The sequence below is a fragment of the Bison bison genome, unplaced genomic scaffold, assembly GCF_000754665.1.
Source record: "Bison bison bison isolate TAMUID 2011002044 unplaced genomic scaffold, Bison_UMD1.0 scf7180017864460, whole genome shotgun sequence".
NCBI classification, from domain to species: Eukaryota; Metazoa; Chordata; class Mammalia; order Artiodactyla; family Bovidae; genus Bison; species Bison bison.
In genome coordinates this window covers 6829717-6845738 of record NW_011495022.1, presented here as the reverse complement: position 1 = coordinate 6845738, position 16022 = coordinate 6829717, and the positions used below count along the sequence as shown (strand labels likewise).

General features: G+C 35.0%; 1 protein-coding gene across 1 annotated transcript in view; it reads right to left on the bottom strand.

Moving 5' to 3' along the window:
- The window catches only part of SP3 (Sp3 transcription factor), a 59388-nt gene that overhangs the window by 6224 nt on the left and 37142 nt on the right, over positions 1-16022 (bottom strand). Inside the window, exon 5 of the mRNA XM_010859822.1 lies at positions 3328-3520. Within this exon, the coding sequence (XP_010858124.1) occupies positions 3328-3520 (193 nt within the window). The remainder of the gene's footprint in view (positions 1-3327; positions 3521-16022) is intronic.

Here is a 16022-nt window from a genome sequence, read left to right as displayed (position 1 = left end):
TATTTATTGTCTGAAAATGAGACAGGCATATAAGAAAGAAAAAAATGAAGACAGGGCACACAAAAATATACAATATAAGAGAAAAGCCCAATACCCATGTTCAAGTTTCTATTCAAAGACAAATTTTACTCAAGACATAGATATGCTAGATATGGACTTATGGCATGTGATATGAAGAAAGAGAACTTAAGTAAATTTCTTAACAACCTTTAAGTAATAAAAGATTACCATAAGTTTTCTTCTTGATTTATATATTTACATCCCTCTACCTATTACATGACCTAAAAAAACTAACAATTTTAAGTTCATATTCTTGACTTCTTAAACTTGCTCCCAAAATTTTAATAATGCAAAGACAGAATGATACAATGAAGCAAGCTAAATTCTGAGTGGAAGGATTAAAAAAGTAAATTGAGTCTTTTGCCTGGGACAGGAGAAACAAAACACAAACTGAAAGGCTGACAGGGAAAGTAACAGAGTTTACAAAATAACTTATTTTTCAAAAAAATGGGCTGAGGTCTAATTCACACAAAGCCTATGTAACAATAATGTCCTTAGAATTTATTTTACTATCCTCTCTTCAAAGTTTCTGAAGGCTGGTTCTGCTTAATAAATATTCGCTAAATGCCCAAACAAATATAATTTTTAAATATTTAATTATATTTTACACCTTGCTCAAAAAGATAAAAACAAAATTTAGTTCTTTAAAGATGCCACTTTACACACACTATTATATTCTTTTAAAGAATACTGCTGAAAGAAAAAGGCCAATATTCTAAAATGCCATCTATCTCACCTTTGCGGAATGGGATTTACTATATGTTATGCTTCTATTAACTGGATGTAGCAACTGCCTATGTTATGATTGTGCCTATCATGAATATACTAGCTGAATTTTGTGCAAATGAGCGCTAAGAAACAATATAGTTTTTTTCTTAAGAACTTCAATTTTAATTGCTCAGAATAAATTATTTTAAAATGAACTCACAGAAGTTCTAGAAAATGAGTATTTTTATAATCTTCAGTTTGAGGAAGACATAATAATAGCATAATAACAATGCATCTCAAGTAAAAAATTTGTGCTTAAAAGAAAAGTTTGCAAACTGTGAGAATTCTTCTTACTTGTATAAACAATCACATTTTGCAAACCACTGAAAAAATGGAAAGGCAATGTAAAACTGGAAAAAAATATCTGCACATATGACACAGAAACAAATTAACAGATTCACAGAAGACAGAAATAATTTACAAAATTTTTAAATGGTAAAATATCAACAAAAAATGTTCAATCTCACAAAGTAACAAAAATATACTATGTAAAAGAATAGTGAGGCATTACTTTTCATCTCTCAGACTTTAAAGGTTTTAAAAAATGGTAAAATTCATTGTTGGCAAGGGTGTGGGCAAACAGACGTTCTCATACACCACCAATGGAATATAAATTAATGCAACTTTGTAGGAGACATTTCCCTTTGATCCAACAATTCCACCACTGCCAACTTATACTGATGAAATAATCAGACAAATGTGCAAAGACATATGTGTAAGAATTAATTGACAATAAACTCCCAAAAAGTTTTAAATTCTTATACATCCACACACTAGAATACTATAGTCATAAAAAACTGATGCAAGCTTTTTGTAGACTTGGAAGTATGATCACAAAAATTTTCAAAATAAGAAGAACAGACATGTAAAACAGAGAAGGTGATTCTACTTTAAAATATATTTAAAGTCTGGAAAGATAAATACAAATATGTTACAACAGTCATCTTCAAGTGGGATAGAAATTAGGTATTATTTTAATAGTCTTCTATATTTCTGAATTTTTTGAGCATGTTTTAGTTTAATAAACATAAATTTGAAACTTTCAATTTAAAGAAAAAGAATAAACAAAACACAGGCAAAGCCATGACCCTCAGATTTGACTTTAATGAATAATTTATCTTGAAAATTCTTCTAAAAATGAGGGTAAACTTCAGAAAAGTTGTTGTCTAACCAAATTCCACACTAATTTATTTAAATTGACAAAACATTTCAAAGAATAAATCAAACAAGTGAATAATTACCATTAGTAAATACAAATGCCTAAGGATCAGATGCAGAAGCAAATTTACTCAGGAGGCAGTATAGTGGTTAAGACAGGTCCAAGAGTAAGAAACTGGGTCCAAATCCCAGTTGTACATGCTCTTAAAAACCATTCATCCTCTCCACGCCTCACATATAAGACTATCTAGAACATAGTAAGCTCTCACTTTAACAATTAGTCATTATTATTAATGGGAATGGGCTGGCCAGTGTACAGATCAACTTTTCAAAGGCAGGTAGGCTTTATTAGATCAAGTTCATTAACTCTATTAATAGATCCCCCCACCCCTGGTCTATTTAAATAGCTCATTTCTGACAGAGGTATATTAAGATATTTCACCATGACTGGAGGATTTGGTTGGTATGTCTTTAGAGTGCTATCAGTTTTTTCTCTATACACTTCAAAGTTGTGGGGAAAAGGTACCATGGCTAGTAAACTTCTTGATGAAAACTTCATGTTATTAAGAAATATATCCCTATCTATCCATTTGATTAGGTGAAAATATCAAATAGATATCAAATGATACCATGTCTGCTATGCATATTTCCTTTTTGTTAACATTTGCCTAATAAATCTCTTTCATTCCTTTATTTTCAGTATTTCTGTGCCAATTTAAGATGTTCTTTATAATCAATGTAAGGCTGGAGTTTGTTTTTTAAAGATAATCGGAGACTCAATCTCTTAATTATTAAGCTTAATCCATCCACATTTAATACAGTTACTGATAGGTTTTGAGTGTGTCATTTTTTGCTTAATGTTTATTTTTAAAAACACAGAACAGAAATATTACAGTTTCACTTTTTAAAAAATTCCACCATTAATGCTTATTATTCATTTCTGTTGAAAACGGAAAATACACTTTATCACCAATTTCTAAACTTATTTTTATATTATATAAGTTATTCTCAAGTTAAGAAGCAACTTTCTAGTCAGTATTTAGGCAAATCTCATTGCTGGTTTGCAAATTATCTGATATGGGCCTGTTAAATGCCATCTTACTACACTTCTTTTTAAAGTAAACTAATTTTAGTTTTTTAAAAAAAGGCATTCAGAACTAAAAATGTGATTTCACATATTTTGTTCACTAACTTTTTCTGCCACACTCATACAGACAAACACACAAGATGATCATGTAGTGAATAATTTCCCTTAATTAGGTGACAGGGCATGCAGCATTTCAAAAATTAGGATGATGATATCAGCAGCCTAAAAAAAAAGTATGTTGCATGTGTGCATACCTCCCACCACCTTCTTTACAGTTGGGACAGGTGCAAGCTACCCTTCGAAGTCTTTTTCCTTCTTGGTGTTGTTGGTCCCCTTCTTCATCTACCACCTGTACTCTTAAGTGTGTTAGATCATTGGTATTCAATGTAGAATCACCACTGAGCTGCCACTCTTCAGGATCAGGTTCTTCTTCCTTGATCCTAATATCTAAAGAAAAAACAAATACAGATGAGAAGCAGCCCACTGGCCCAAAAAGATAGCAAGAGATCTGAGCCTCTCTAAGATAAAATGAGTAAATACTATGTATACGTAAAAAAATCATCTGTTGGTGGAGCATAATCATTGCTCCTTGTTGTGGATTATTCTTTTAAAACAATTTGTTTTATTCTAAATATCAGAGATTAAGCCAAAAAGAGAGCATTAGAGCTTGTTTTTTAAAATTCAGTAAGAAAGCCAATTTTTTTTTTGAGCAAGCTAAGTCATAAAACAATCTGAAACTTAATTATAACTGTTCAAATAGTCAATATATCTAACGGTCAACTCAGACTGGAACAAATTCTAATGCCTTAAACCTCTCTCGTACAGTCTGTATCAATTATACCCATTTGTAGAAACTATGGGAATGCAATTAGGCCTACCTGTAGGTACTATGAAATTATTACTCATAAACCTAACCTTTAAAGTCAATGCTTGCAAAAACATCCACAATGGCCACAACCACAGTATCACTGTGGAAGGAGGTACCCATGTAAGAGAGATTTTTTATTTTCAAGGAATTTTATTATAAACCAGACTGAGAAACAAAATGAGCATGCAATGGTGACGAAGAGTGGATATGGCAGGAGGCTACATCATTTTCTCAGCATAGCCAAACATCTTTCTTTATATCAATAATGAAATAAAATCATTTTCTAAGTGAGCTAAGAGGTTTTTTCAATTCAGAAAAAAACAGTATCTTTTAAAAAACAATACATGATTTAGAATACTGAATAGAATCGTCTTTGGTAAAACATAAATTTCTGCCCATTTTCATTTTGATTTATGTAAACTAAAAATCTCAATAGAAAATTATTTTAGATCTGTAATAGTCATTAATAACTGGAGCCAAAAGTAGCACGAAGAATAAAATATGCTTTATCTAATATCTCCAATTTATACTAATGAAAACTAGAATGTACAACCAAGAAAAATGCCTCAAATAGTTTAAATTTATCAGAATAACTACAACTAAAAATCAAGGAGGGAAATGGGAAGAGAGAGCACTCTGGCCTGGGCAACCAGGTAGATGGCGGTGCCGTTCACTGCAATAGTAAACACTAGCAAAGGTTCAAGTGGAGGTAAAGAAGGACAGTTAATGAGTTCAGTGTTGCTGGTCATGGAGTCTGAACTGTTGTCAGACAAACCAGTAAAAAAAAAAAGTTGGACCTGCACAGATGGAGTCCATCCAAAGAAGTAGGTTAGAAAATTCAAAGGCTATGAGTAGAATGAGAACAGAATTAGCCTGTGAAGAATGCAGATATTTAAACAGACAGAAGAGGAGGAATCTGCCCAGGAAAATGTGCTGTATTAAAAGAAAGGAAAGAGGAAGTGGTCAACATAAGATACTGTAGAAAAATCAAGACATCAAGACAGAAACTAAGAACACGGGCAAGAAGCGAAAAAGTGTTTAATAACACGTATAGGTAAGTTTTTCAAAACACCTGGGTTGAGAGGAAGACAGAAACATGACAGTATAGGCTGAAGGGACCAGAGAAGAGAGTCTGGGGAGGGAAGTGTTTTGTTCAGTTTGTGAAGACAGGAAAGACTTGAACATGTGTAAATGTTTATGAGAAAGATCCACTACAGAGGGAGAGACTGAAAACACAGAAATGAAGTCTCTAAGAAATAAGAAGGGGATGATGATCCATAGCACTTACAGGTTTAACTGAGGGAGCACAGCCACCTCTTTTTCTATTACATGAGAGAAGAAAAGACATAAGCACATTCTTTCATTCAATAAATAATTAGCTACTATGTGCCATGAACTGTGTTAGACCTCAGAGGCAGAGAGAATTTGATGGTTGGAAGTTAAGGGGAAACTGGTTTCTATTTCCCTAGTGAAAAGATAAAAGAATTAGATACGTATAAAATTCATCCAAACACACAACATAAATGAGTAGTGATCACTCTATAATCAGGTGTCCACCTGCACCATTATGACAAACATTTAAATACTTGCACAAACACTTCATAGTATTAGCTTTTTTACAAGTTAATTAAAAGTCTCAGCATACAAATAGCACGTATCCTATGTTGGATAAATTTTAAGTCCATAAAATGAGGAATTTTTAATATTTTTCATTGGATGATAATTGCTTTACAATATTGTGTGGGTTTCTGCCATGCATCAACATGAATCAGCTCAAGGTATACACGTTCTGTCGCACCCATAGGGTAGCACGCGTCTCCGTGCTGGCTCTCTCACTTCGCCCCACCCCTCCTTCTCCCACTGTGCCCACAAGTCTGTTCTCTATGCCTGTGCCTCCACGCCCTGCAAAGAGGTTCATCAGGACCATCTTTCTAGATTTCACATGTGTGTGTTAATATACAGCATTTGCTTTTCTCTCTCAGATGGTTTTAAAGCTACTCATTTTACATTATTTGTAACAAGATAGCAAGGAAAAAGGAGGACAGAATGCTAAATATAGATAAAGGAGTCTAGAGAGACAGAAGAAAGATTTAAAGAAAATACACAGAACAAATACAGCAACTAATGAGATAGGGCAAGAATGAAATACAACCCGACTGAGAGGATAACAATATTAAGAGGGCATTCCTACTCCTATTGCTAATTCTCTTAATGGAACCTATAAAAAAAAAAACGACTGAGCAACTAACACTAACCGTTACTTATCCTTCAAGATTAGTTCAAATGCCATCTCCTTTACACATGCTTATGTTAGAATTAATTCTATTTACTGGTTCACACATCCCTTTAGATAATGCTTCACTCAAAAGTGCTCAGAAAATGCAATCTGACTAAATAAACAAACCCTTCCTTAAGGAGGAATTTCCAATATAGCTAATAATCTACCTGGAAAGACTGTCCTTGGCTTCACTATGCTCCTTCTACCAATAAATAACACATATAGATAAGATTTTATATTGTTCATTTTATCCCAAATGGATACTTAATTTTCTAGCATCACTTAGTGAAAAAAAGAAAAGTCACTTCATATGGACAGGACCACTTAGTGCTCACTAAAGACAATAAGTTAAACTGCCCAACAGGTGTTATACCCAATTTTTTCATTTTACTTGATCATACACACACTGGGATATTTTAGAATATTAATCATAAATTTAACTAATTCTAAATAACCCCTTTGCCAACCTGCATTATTAATTTAAGACAGACAAACCTTCAAACTAAATCTTTAGTACTTGGCAGTCAAGTTTGTATTTTCCTCAGTATCCTAGTATAGATAATAGGAAAATATTTTTTACCATGCTGTTATTAGAGCCCCACATGGTATCCAGTTACTCTTAGAAATCTACTGTTTATAAAGCTCAAGAGAAGGGTAAGTAATACCCATCAAAATGGGCCACAGAAGTATGAAAAGGTATTCAACATTATTAGACACCAGAAAAATTTAAATCACAGTGAAACACACATCCACCAAGATGGCTAAAATTTTTTAAAACAGACCAGGCCAACTGTTAGCAAAGTAGTACAGCAAGAGCAACTCCCACACTGCAGGTGGATGTGTAAATCCGTAAGACGACTTTGGAAATCTTCTGACCATATCTCTTGAAGTTAAACCTATGTATACCCTACAACCCGTGCAATTTTACTCCAACAGAAATGTATATACACATGACACTAAAAGTACAGAAATTCTCCCTTAACTGGAAGTAACTCATACATGTTAGTGTTGGAATAGGGAAAAAAAAAATCATGATATATTCATTCATACAGTGAATATGTTAAAACAATGAAAATGAACTTACATGCAACAAGAACATCACCAACATGTAATTTTAAATAGAAGAAGACAAACACACACACTCTTACATACAATGCCTGTATCTATAGACAGATATGCCATTTAAATAAAGCTCACAAAGCTCAAAGCAACAGGAAATACTACTGCACTGTGACTGCCTACCTTTACAACGAGTAATGACTGGGCACTGGGAGACTGCTGAATTGCTGGCAATATCTTATTTCTTGATCCAGGTGGTAATTTCTCCTATGTATTCGTTTTATAAAAATTCATCAAGTTATACACATATGATTTGTACATTTTTCTGAATGTATACTATACTTTGAAAGATTCTAAATACAAAAACTTAAAGTAACCTACAGGAGATTACTTAGGGAGTCTTAAAGACAGTCAATCAATGTTTGTTGTGGTTTCAACTCTAGTTCCTAAATAACCAATGATCCCTTCTCCTACCACTGGGATTTATAAACAAAAAAACCTTAAGACGAGTGTGCTCCAAAAATTAAGTCCTTAATTTGAAGTTTAGAATATAAAGTTATTCACTCTACAAATATGTGAGTGATTACAATATGCCAGTCACTGTTCTAGGTTTCAAGGATAAAAGTTAACAAGAGTTAAGCTCATGCCTCTATCAAGTTTACTTTTTAGTGGGAGACAACAGGACAAATAAACAAGTTAGTATGGCTACTCCTGAACAATACACGGGTGTAACTCACTGTCCTGCTACACACATCCGAGGAGTCTACGAATGCAGATCGTGTAGTATTGTTGTATTTACTACTGAAAAAAACTGTGTATAAATGGACTTGAGCAGTTCAAACCCATGTCCAAGGATCAAATATACATAGTGCTTTGTGTGGTGGTGAATTGTTATGGTAAAAAAGTAGAGTAGGGACAGACAAAAAGCCAAAGGAATGAAGTACATGTTTCAAATAGACTGGCCAGAAAAGGCTTTGCTAATACAGTAACACCAGACCCTGAAGGAAGACAAAGAGCAAGAAGGTGGGGGCAAGAATTCCAGGTAAAAGGAAGAGCAAGATGGATGTATGTTTGTCGTGTTCAGAGAAATACAAGGAGGCCTGTGTGTCTAGATATGAAATGAATACAAAGGAAGAGTAGTAAGTGATAAGACAGCTGAGATAAGTGTGGGATACCATTATATATGATGTTCTACATTGTGTATTACCTTGTAGGGCACTAAAAGCTTACATTTTATTCAGTGAGTAAAGCCACTGAGAGTAAGAGGGGTGATAGAGTGGCCTAAGACTAGTTAACGAGGAAGTAGTAAGGATTGGTCAGAGTCAGGAAATAATTCGGAGGCAGAGTCAAAGATATTTGTGAACAGATTTGGTAACAATTTTATGTGAGGTGTGAGAAGAAGGAGTTAAGTACAACTCCAAGGTTTTAGCCCTGTGCAACTAGAAAGATGGAGTTGCCATTAACTGAAACAGAAAAGAGGTAGAAAAAGGGCTTCCCACGTGGCACCAGTGGTAAAGAGCCTGCCTGCCAATGCAGGAGACGCACAAGATGTGGGTTCGACCCCTGGATTGGGAAGCTCCCCTGGAGGAGGGCATGGAAACTCACTCACTCCAGTATTCTTGTCTAAAGAATCCCCATGAACAGAGGAGCCTGGCGGGCTACAGTCCACAGGACCCCAGAGAGTCAGACAGACTGAAGCAACTAAACAGCAGCAGCAGAGATAGAGAAACTACGGCAAAGAGGTGCCCCTCGGGGGTCCGTTTTCAGATATGAAAGTTTTGAGGTACCTATGAAATACTCAAATGATGTTGATTAGGCAGCTAACAGATCTGGAGTTCAAACAGAACTATGGTCCATAAAAATTTGGGTATCATCAACATAAATAGCTGGTTACTTAGAGTCACCTAGAATGGAGTGTATACAGTTAAGAAACCCTGGGGCACTAAAGTGTACAGAGGAGATTAAAAAAAAAAAAAAGAACAGTGAGACAGGAGGAAACTGATGACCAAAAGCCATGTGAAGAAATCTTTTCAAGAACAACATAATCGTAAGTTCTCAAGGACATTTGCGTATACATTTAAGAACTTTATAAACTTAACAGCACTGGTTTTTTTATTGTGCCTATTAATATTTTCTACCTCAAAATGCTTAAATTTCCTCTTCATCTGGCCTGATATATGACAGACTACTGTCAGTTTATAGTTTCAACTATAGCTCTGTCCCATAGATACAGCTGTTTTCAAAGTCTACCCAAATAAAACAAGTTTGTACAAGAAATATATAAATGAAAAAGAATTTCCAGGGTGTCCCCAGTGGTCCAGGGGTTAAGAATCCATCTTGCAATGCAAAGGACACTGGTTCAATCTCTAGTTTGGGAAGATCCCACACAAGGGACAAGTAACCCCTTGCGCCACCAACTACTGAGCCTGCGCCCTGAGCCCACAAGCCGCGACTACTGAAGCCCACACTCTCTAGGGCCCGTGCTCCGCAAGAAGAGCTGCTGCGGACAGCAACACTGCAAACAGAGTAGCCCCCACTCTACACAGAACTAGAGAAAGCCCACGAGCAGCAACAAAGACCAACTGCAGCCAGAAATAAAAAACATTGACAAAAATATTTTTTCCAATTTCCTGCACTCCTCAGTAAGAGCTGAAGGAAAAGAAAAAGAAACAGGGACATCAAATGATGAAACACACACACACACACACACACACACACACACACACAGAGTATGGTTACAAAGAAAGGACCAATTTTCTTGTATAGTCAATGGACAAACACAAAATTATAGCAAGACATATTTTAACATGTCATTAGTACACTTTTAAATAAAGAAAAAATACAGGCGGTATAATCAATATTAGTTAAGTATTAATAACTCAGGGCATGTCTAGATTTCTAATAAAAATACTACCAGAAGAAATACTAAATGCTTCTTCTGAAGACTATTTGCTAATTATTTGTCAATAGAGCTAACAGAATATTTACAGTAAGTTCTTTGCTGGTTTATCAAGTCTGAAACATGCATATTTAATTTAAATAACTAACACTAGATAAATATGAATTACAGTACTGTTGATAAAATGAGACATTCTCCTTTATCAATAGGCTATCATTAGGACTTTGTTGTTCTTATCAAAGGCTTTCATGTTCTCTGCCTTCAATTTTTAAAGTACTGATGAAAATACTTCATTTGATTCTAAAAATTTATTTATGTTTTCTCTTTAATCAGTTTCACCTGCTATAAAAATCACCTAAACAGAATTACAGGATAATCCTATAAGATCTCATATATTATTTAATTAGATTTTCACATTCATAATTATTTAAATTTCTATGAACATTTCAGGGCTACCATGTCTTTTTCTAGTTTTTCTTTCAAGGGGATAGTTCTAAACTATAGACATGGATTCCTGAAAATATAACTGATCTAATCTGATCAAAAGAATTAACACTTTAGTGGGAAGTTTTAAAACCAAATTTTATTTCTTTACTAAACATAAACTATATATATATATATATATATACATATAGGTATGTATATGAAATCTCTGCTTTAACATGAAACAATCTCTTTCCCATAAACCCTATATTCTTAGCTTTGGATAATTACTCTTCTATGACTGCTCCCTTCCCCTCAAATTTAATCTTTAATCTCTATTAATCTTTTTCAAATCCAACCCTCTATTATTTACAGTCTTTTCCCAAATTATTTTCAAAGCTTTTCTACCCAACTAAAGATTATTCACTAATAAATTATTCTTCTTAGTAAATCTAAACAAAAGCTTTTATAAGATACACACACATAGACATAACTAGAAATGACCGATTTTCAAATATGCCTTATAGAAGACCTCATGTTACAGACATACCACAAATACATGAGAAGAAAACCTATGACCTGCAATTAATACACTGTAAACAGTGAAATATTTATTTAATCTGCAGTACTATCCAACCAGTCCATCCTGAAAGAGATAAGCCCTGGGATTTCTTTGGAAGGAATGATGCTAAAGCTGAAACTCCAGTACTCTGGCCACCTCATGCGAAGAGTTGACTCATTGGAAAAGACTCTGATGCTGGGAGAATTGGGGGCAGGAGAAGAAGGGGACGACAGAGGATGAGATGGCTGGATGCCATCGCTGACTCGATGGACGTGAGTCTGCGTGAACGGGAGTTGGTGATGGACAGGGAGGCCTGGTGTGCTGCGATTCACGGGGCTGCAAAGAGTCGGACACAACTGAGCGACTGAACTGAACTAAATATATGTTACTGTTAAAGAAACAGTGTTCTACTCTACCAAGTGATAAAATGTAAGGTTTACTATTTGTTGAACACTATTACAAATACTTAATATACATTAACTTACTTCATACTCCCAACTACCCTAAGGTTTTAGCTGTACTTTTTCCCTCCTATCTATGAGAAAACAAAGAGTTTACTAGTTTCCCTTAAGTCACACAGCTGAAGCCGGGATAAAAGACAAAGAATTATGCAAAACCACATCTCAGGGACTTCCCTAGTGGTTGTGTTTAAGAATCCACCCGCCAATGCAGGGGACACGAGTTTGATCCCTGGTCCAGGAAGATTCTACTCACTGAGGGGCAACTAAACCCTTGCACAACTACTGAAGCTGGTGATATACAAGAAAAGCCACTGCAATGAAAAGGCTGTGCACCACTAGAGGAAACCCCACTCGCCTCAACTAGAGAAAACCTGCACACAGCAATGAAGATACAGCACGGCCAAAAATAAATTTAAGGAAAACATACTGCAAGTATCGCTAAAAATCCGTTCCCTCCCAGGGCTAATGTCCAGGAACAGTAGTCTAGCCTCTTTACATTTGAATATGTAGTTTTAATTTAGCTTGTTCAAATTAAACTAGTGACTTTTAAAAGTCTACTGATAAAGAAAATGTTGTATATACATACAAAGAAATATTGTGCAGCCTTAAAAAAGGAAATCTTGTCATGTGCTACAACATGGATGAATCTTGAGAACATTATACTAAGTGAAACAAGCTAGTCACCAAAGGATCGAATGCTGTATGAGTCTACTAATATGAAGTATCAGAAATATACAAAATCTCAGAAATAGAATACAGAACGGTGGTTGCCAAAGGCTAGAATCACAGACCATGGCAGGTTACAGTCCATGTGGTTGCAAAAGAGTCAGATACGACTGGGCGACTAAACAGCAAAGGCGAGAGAAAGACGGGGAATGGGTACTCCTTCAGTTTCACAAGGTAGAAAGGTCTACAGACTGATGTACACTAGTGTGAATATAGTTAACACTACTGAACTGTAAACCTAAAACAGTGAAAATAAGAAATTTAATGTTATGTGGTTTTTACTAACAATTTTTAAAATCTGGGGAAATTTCCCTTGTTGAGTCCCAGTCCCACAGATTACCTATTTTAGGAATCTTACAGATAAAATTTTCAATGTCACAAATAAGTTCAAGTTAACTATGAAGGACACACATCAATGTTACTGCAGGCAGTATTCTTTGCTAAGGCTCATCCCTTCCTCCATTAAGCTGAAGAGACTAGTTTTCCTCTCTAATTTCAGATTGAAAAAGGCTACTTTAAAGCTATTCCAAAGTTTCTTAAAAAAGAAAAAGGTGTTTTCCTCCACCACTCCCCTAGGTTAAAATAATACCCAAAAGAGAGCTCCCAATAAAGCCCTGACTGCCATCTAAAAAACGGTAAGTAATCTGTTACAAGAGGTCTTACAACTGTCACTATTCAAATTCTTATAGTACCAAACGTTCATCTTAAAAGGAGATTCAATTTTTAGAGACAAGATGATGATCAGAAGTTACATGTTATGAGTAATATTAGTACCTAAACTGTAAGATGTAATTTTTGTTCTTCATTCAAAACTAACCATGATCATAATATAAACTGGATCTCTATAGTAGTTTACCTCTCAATCACCTAACAGTCACTGGAATAAGCAAAACATCTTCTTAGTCTAAGCAATTCAGGACTAAATACACTGGGGTTTTTTTGTCTTTTTTTTAGGTCTTCTTTAGTAAGACTAAGAAGGAAAATATACAAAAACAGCAGTAAGTTACATATGATTTTTTGTTACCTCACCTCTCACAATCTTAAGACTCTTCAGTTTTCGTATCATCCTTCCAGTAAATATTAAACATATCTTCTCTCATGATCACATATATATTCTTTATGTTACTCACCAAGGGTGTAAAAGATAGCACTACATTAATTCTACCACTAATCCATTCTAATTTCACACAGCAAGTAAATACTCTTCCAAATTGGTTTGCACTCAGAATTCCCTGGTGGTCCAGTGATTAGGACTTGGCCGTTTCACTGCCGGAGCGGGAGTGGGGCTGGGTTCACTCCCTGACTAGGGAACTTAAGAGCCTGCAAGCCATGCAACATGGCCACCTCACACACACACACACACACACGTGTTTGCAGTCATCTCTTAAAATATTCTTTCAAAAAATAACTGACAAGATAGATACTATATATTTTTATCATAATTTGTTGAAATAACAAAGGCAATGGCATATAGCATATTACTATATGATCATTTTCTTAAATTTAAACAACTGGGGGGGTCTCTCCTAAGTTTTAATTATCAAAAAGTCCTTAAAAAAGTAAACATTGGAAGAGTGTGATCTACTTCAATGTTTTAATTATTTATCACAAAAAACACATAGAAAACTTCTAAAATTCAAAATCTGCAGAGCATGAGTTGTTTAGGATGGTAATTTACCAGATAAACTACAGGTCACCGTATTTTGAATGGAAATCTCTCCAGACTTAATTATACATTTACCTACTTTCTTTAGCAGGAAGTTGATGACTCAAATTCATTATTAAAAATAATTTATGGTATTAACTTTGTATTAAAGACATACAGAATTCTGTTTTTACTATTATTATTTATTCTATCTACTTGTGGGTTTTGTTTTGGTTTGGTTTTTTGCCTTCTTCCTAACTCTTCCAATCCTCTATGTCCCAGGCCACACATTCATTGCCCATTCTAATGTGTATCTTCCAAGCCAGTTTTAAACTGGGAAATTTGTCAGAATTGTTAAAACTATATATAAAATATATATTATGCCTAAAGAAAGAACTTAAGGCTTTTCCTAAGAAACCCAAATCCCCCAAAATGAAGATGGCCACAGCAGCGATACATGCTCCAGAATAGGGATTTTCTAATTATAGTTCCTTAAAGGATACTATAAATGTCAGCAGAAAGATGACCATGTGTAAGCCTCAGGCCCTTATATAAATCAGAGCAACCCCATAAGGTCAGTTTTATACACTGGAGTTCTACCTAAGGCTTCATGAGGAAAGGTTCTACTCTAGCACTGAACTAAAACTGATGTTGCTGCCACTGACATTAGCGTTAGAAAAAACAGTTGTTTGGGGTTTTTTCCCTACCACCTCATTTAAAAAAAATATTGCCTTTAAACAAAAAGATGCCCTCAATTGATTTCCTCAATCCTGTGTTTAAAATGCGTATTACTTTCTTCCTAAGGTTTATTCACTATACTTTCTACAGATTCAACAATCTTAACTTTAGTTGCTGCCACCAGAAACAGGAAACAGTGCTTTAGACCGGGTCACGGACCAGCAACTAGTCTGTGGCCTGCTCGCAAGCAACCGGGCCGCACAGCAGGAGCAAAGCCTCATTTGCATGTGTAGCCACTCCCCACTGCTGGCATTACCAAATTACCACAATGTAATAATAGAAATACAGTGCACAATAAATGTGATGCATTTGAATAATCTTGAAACCAACACCTCATTCCAAGTCCATGCAAAAATTGTCTTCCACAAAACTGGTCCCTGGTGCCAAAAAGGTTGGGGACCGTAGACCCAGTAAACCATATATAGTTCAACAATTATTTCTAGTTTTAACAATTATTTCTAATTAAAATGTTACAAGTTTCACTGTTCTCTTAATTTTTCCTGTGTCTTCTACAATACACAATATAATCTCTTTGCCATGTTACACATGAAAGAGTCCATGGGTGGGCTTTGCTTTATAAGAAATACAAGCCAAAAAGCTGTATCTTGGCAGTTTTAAAATTGGTTCATTTTCTTATGCCCTCAAAGTTTAGTGTATTCACCATTTACTGAGCACCTACTATGACTAAAATTATAACATAATACATCAATAAGAATTAGTGAGATGGTGCTACAGTTAACAAACAATCCAAAAATCTCAGTGGCTTGACACAACAAAAGTTTGTGTGTTCCCATTAATTTTACATGTCCAACTCTGGCTGGCAGGGGAAAAAAATCTGCTTATCACAGTCCCTCAGGACTCTACTTGACACATGCTTCTAAGACTGTCTTGCCAAGAAGGTAGAAGGTAATGTGGTAAATCATCCTGCTGATATTTTACGGCCACAGTTAAGTCGGATGGCTATGCTGATTTTAAAAATGACACGAAACGGCAATCCTATCATGTGCTTAGAAAGAAGTGATGGATTTACTGAAGAATCATGACTCCCGAGTCCCCATGCTGGTCAAATATTCAATTTACTTTCCCTCCCACATTTGGATACATTTGTCCCTTTAGTTAAATCCCACGTAGTTAACAGTATCAAACTCAAAGCTCCTGGGTCCAAGTATGGCCCTTCTTTACAGAGACCTATTTTCTAAAACAAGTTATCTACCTGCTTCCACAGACACAATATACAATGACAGAGAAAGGCAAGCATAACCATAAAAAAAAAAAAAAATATATATATAT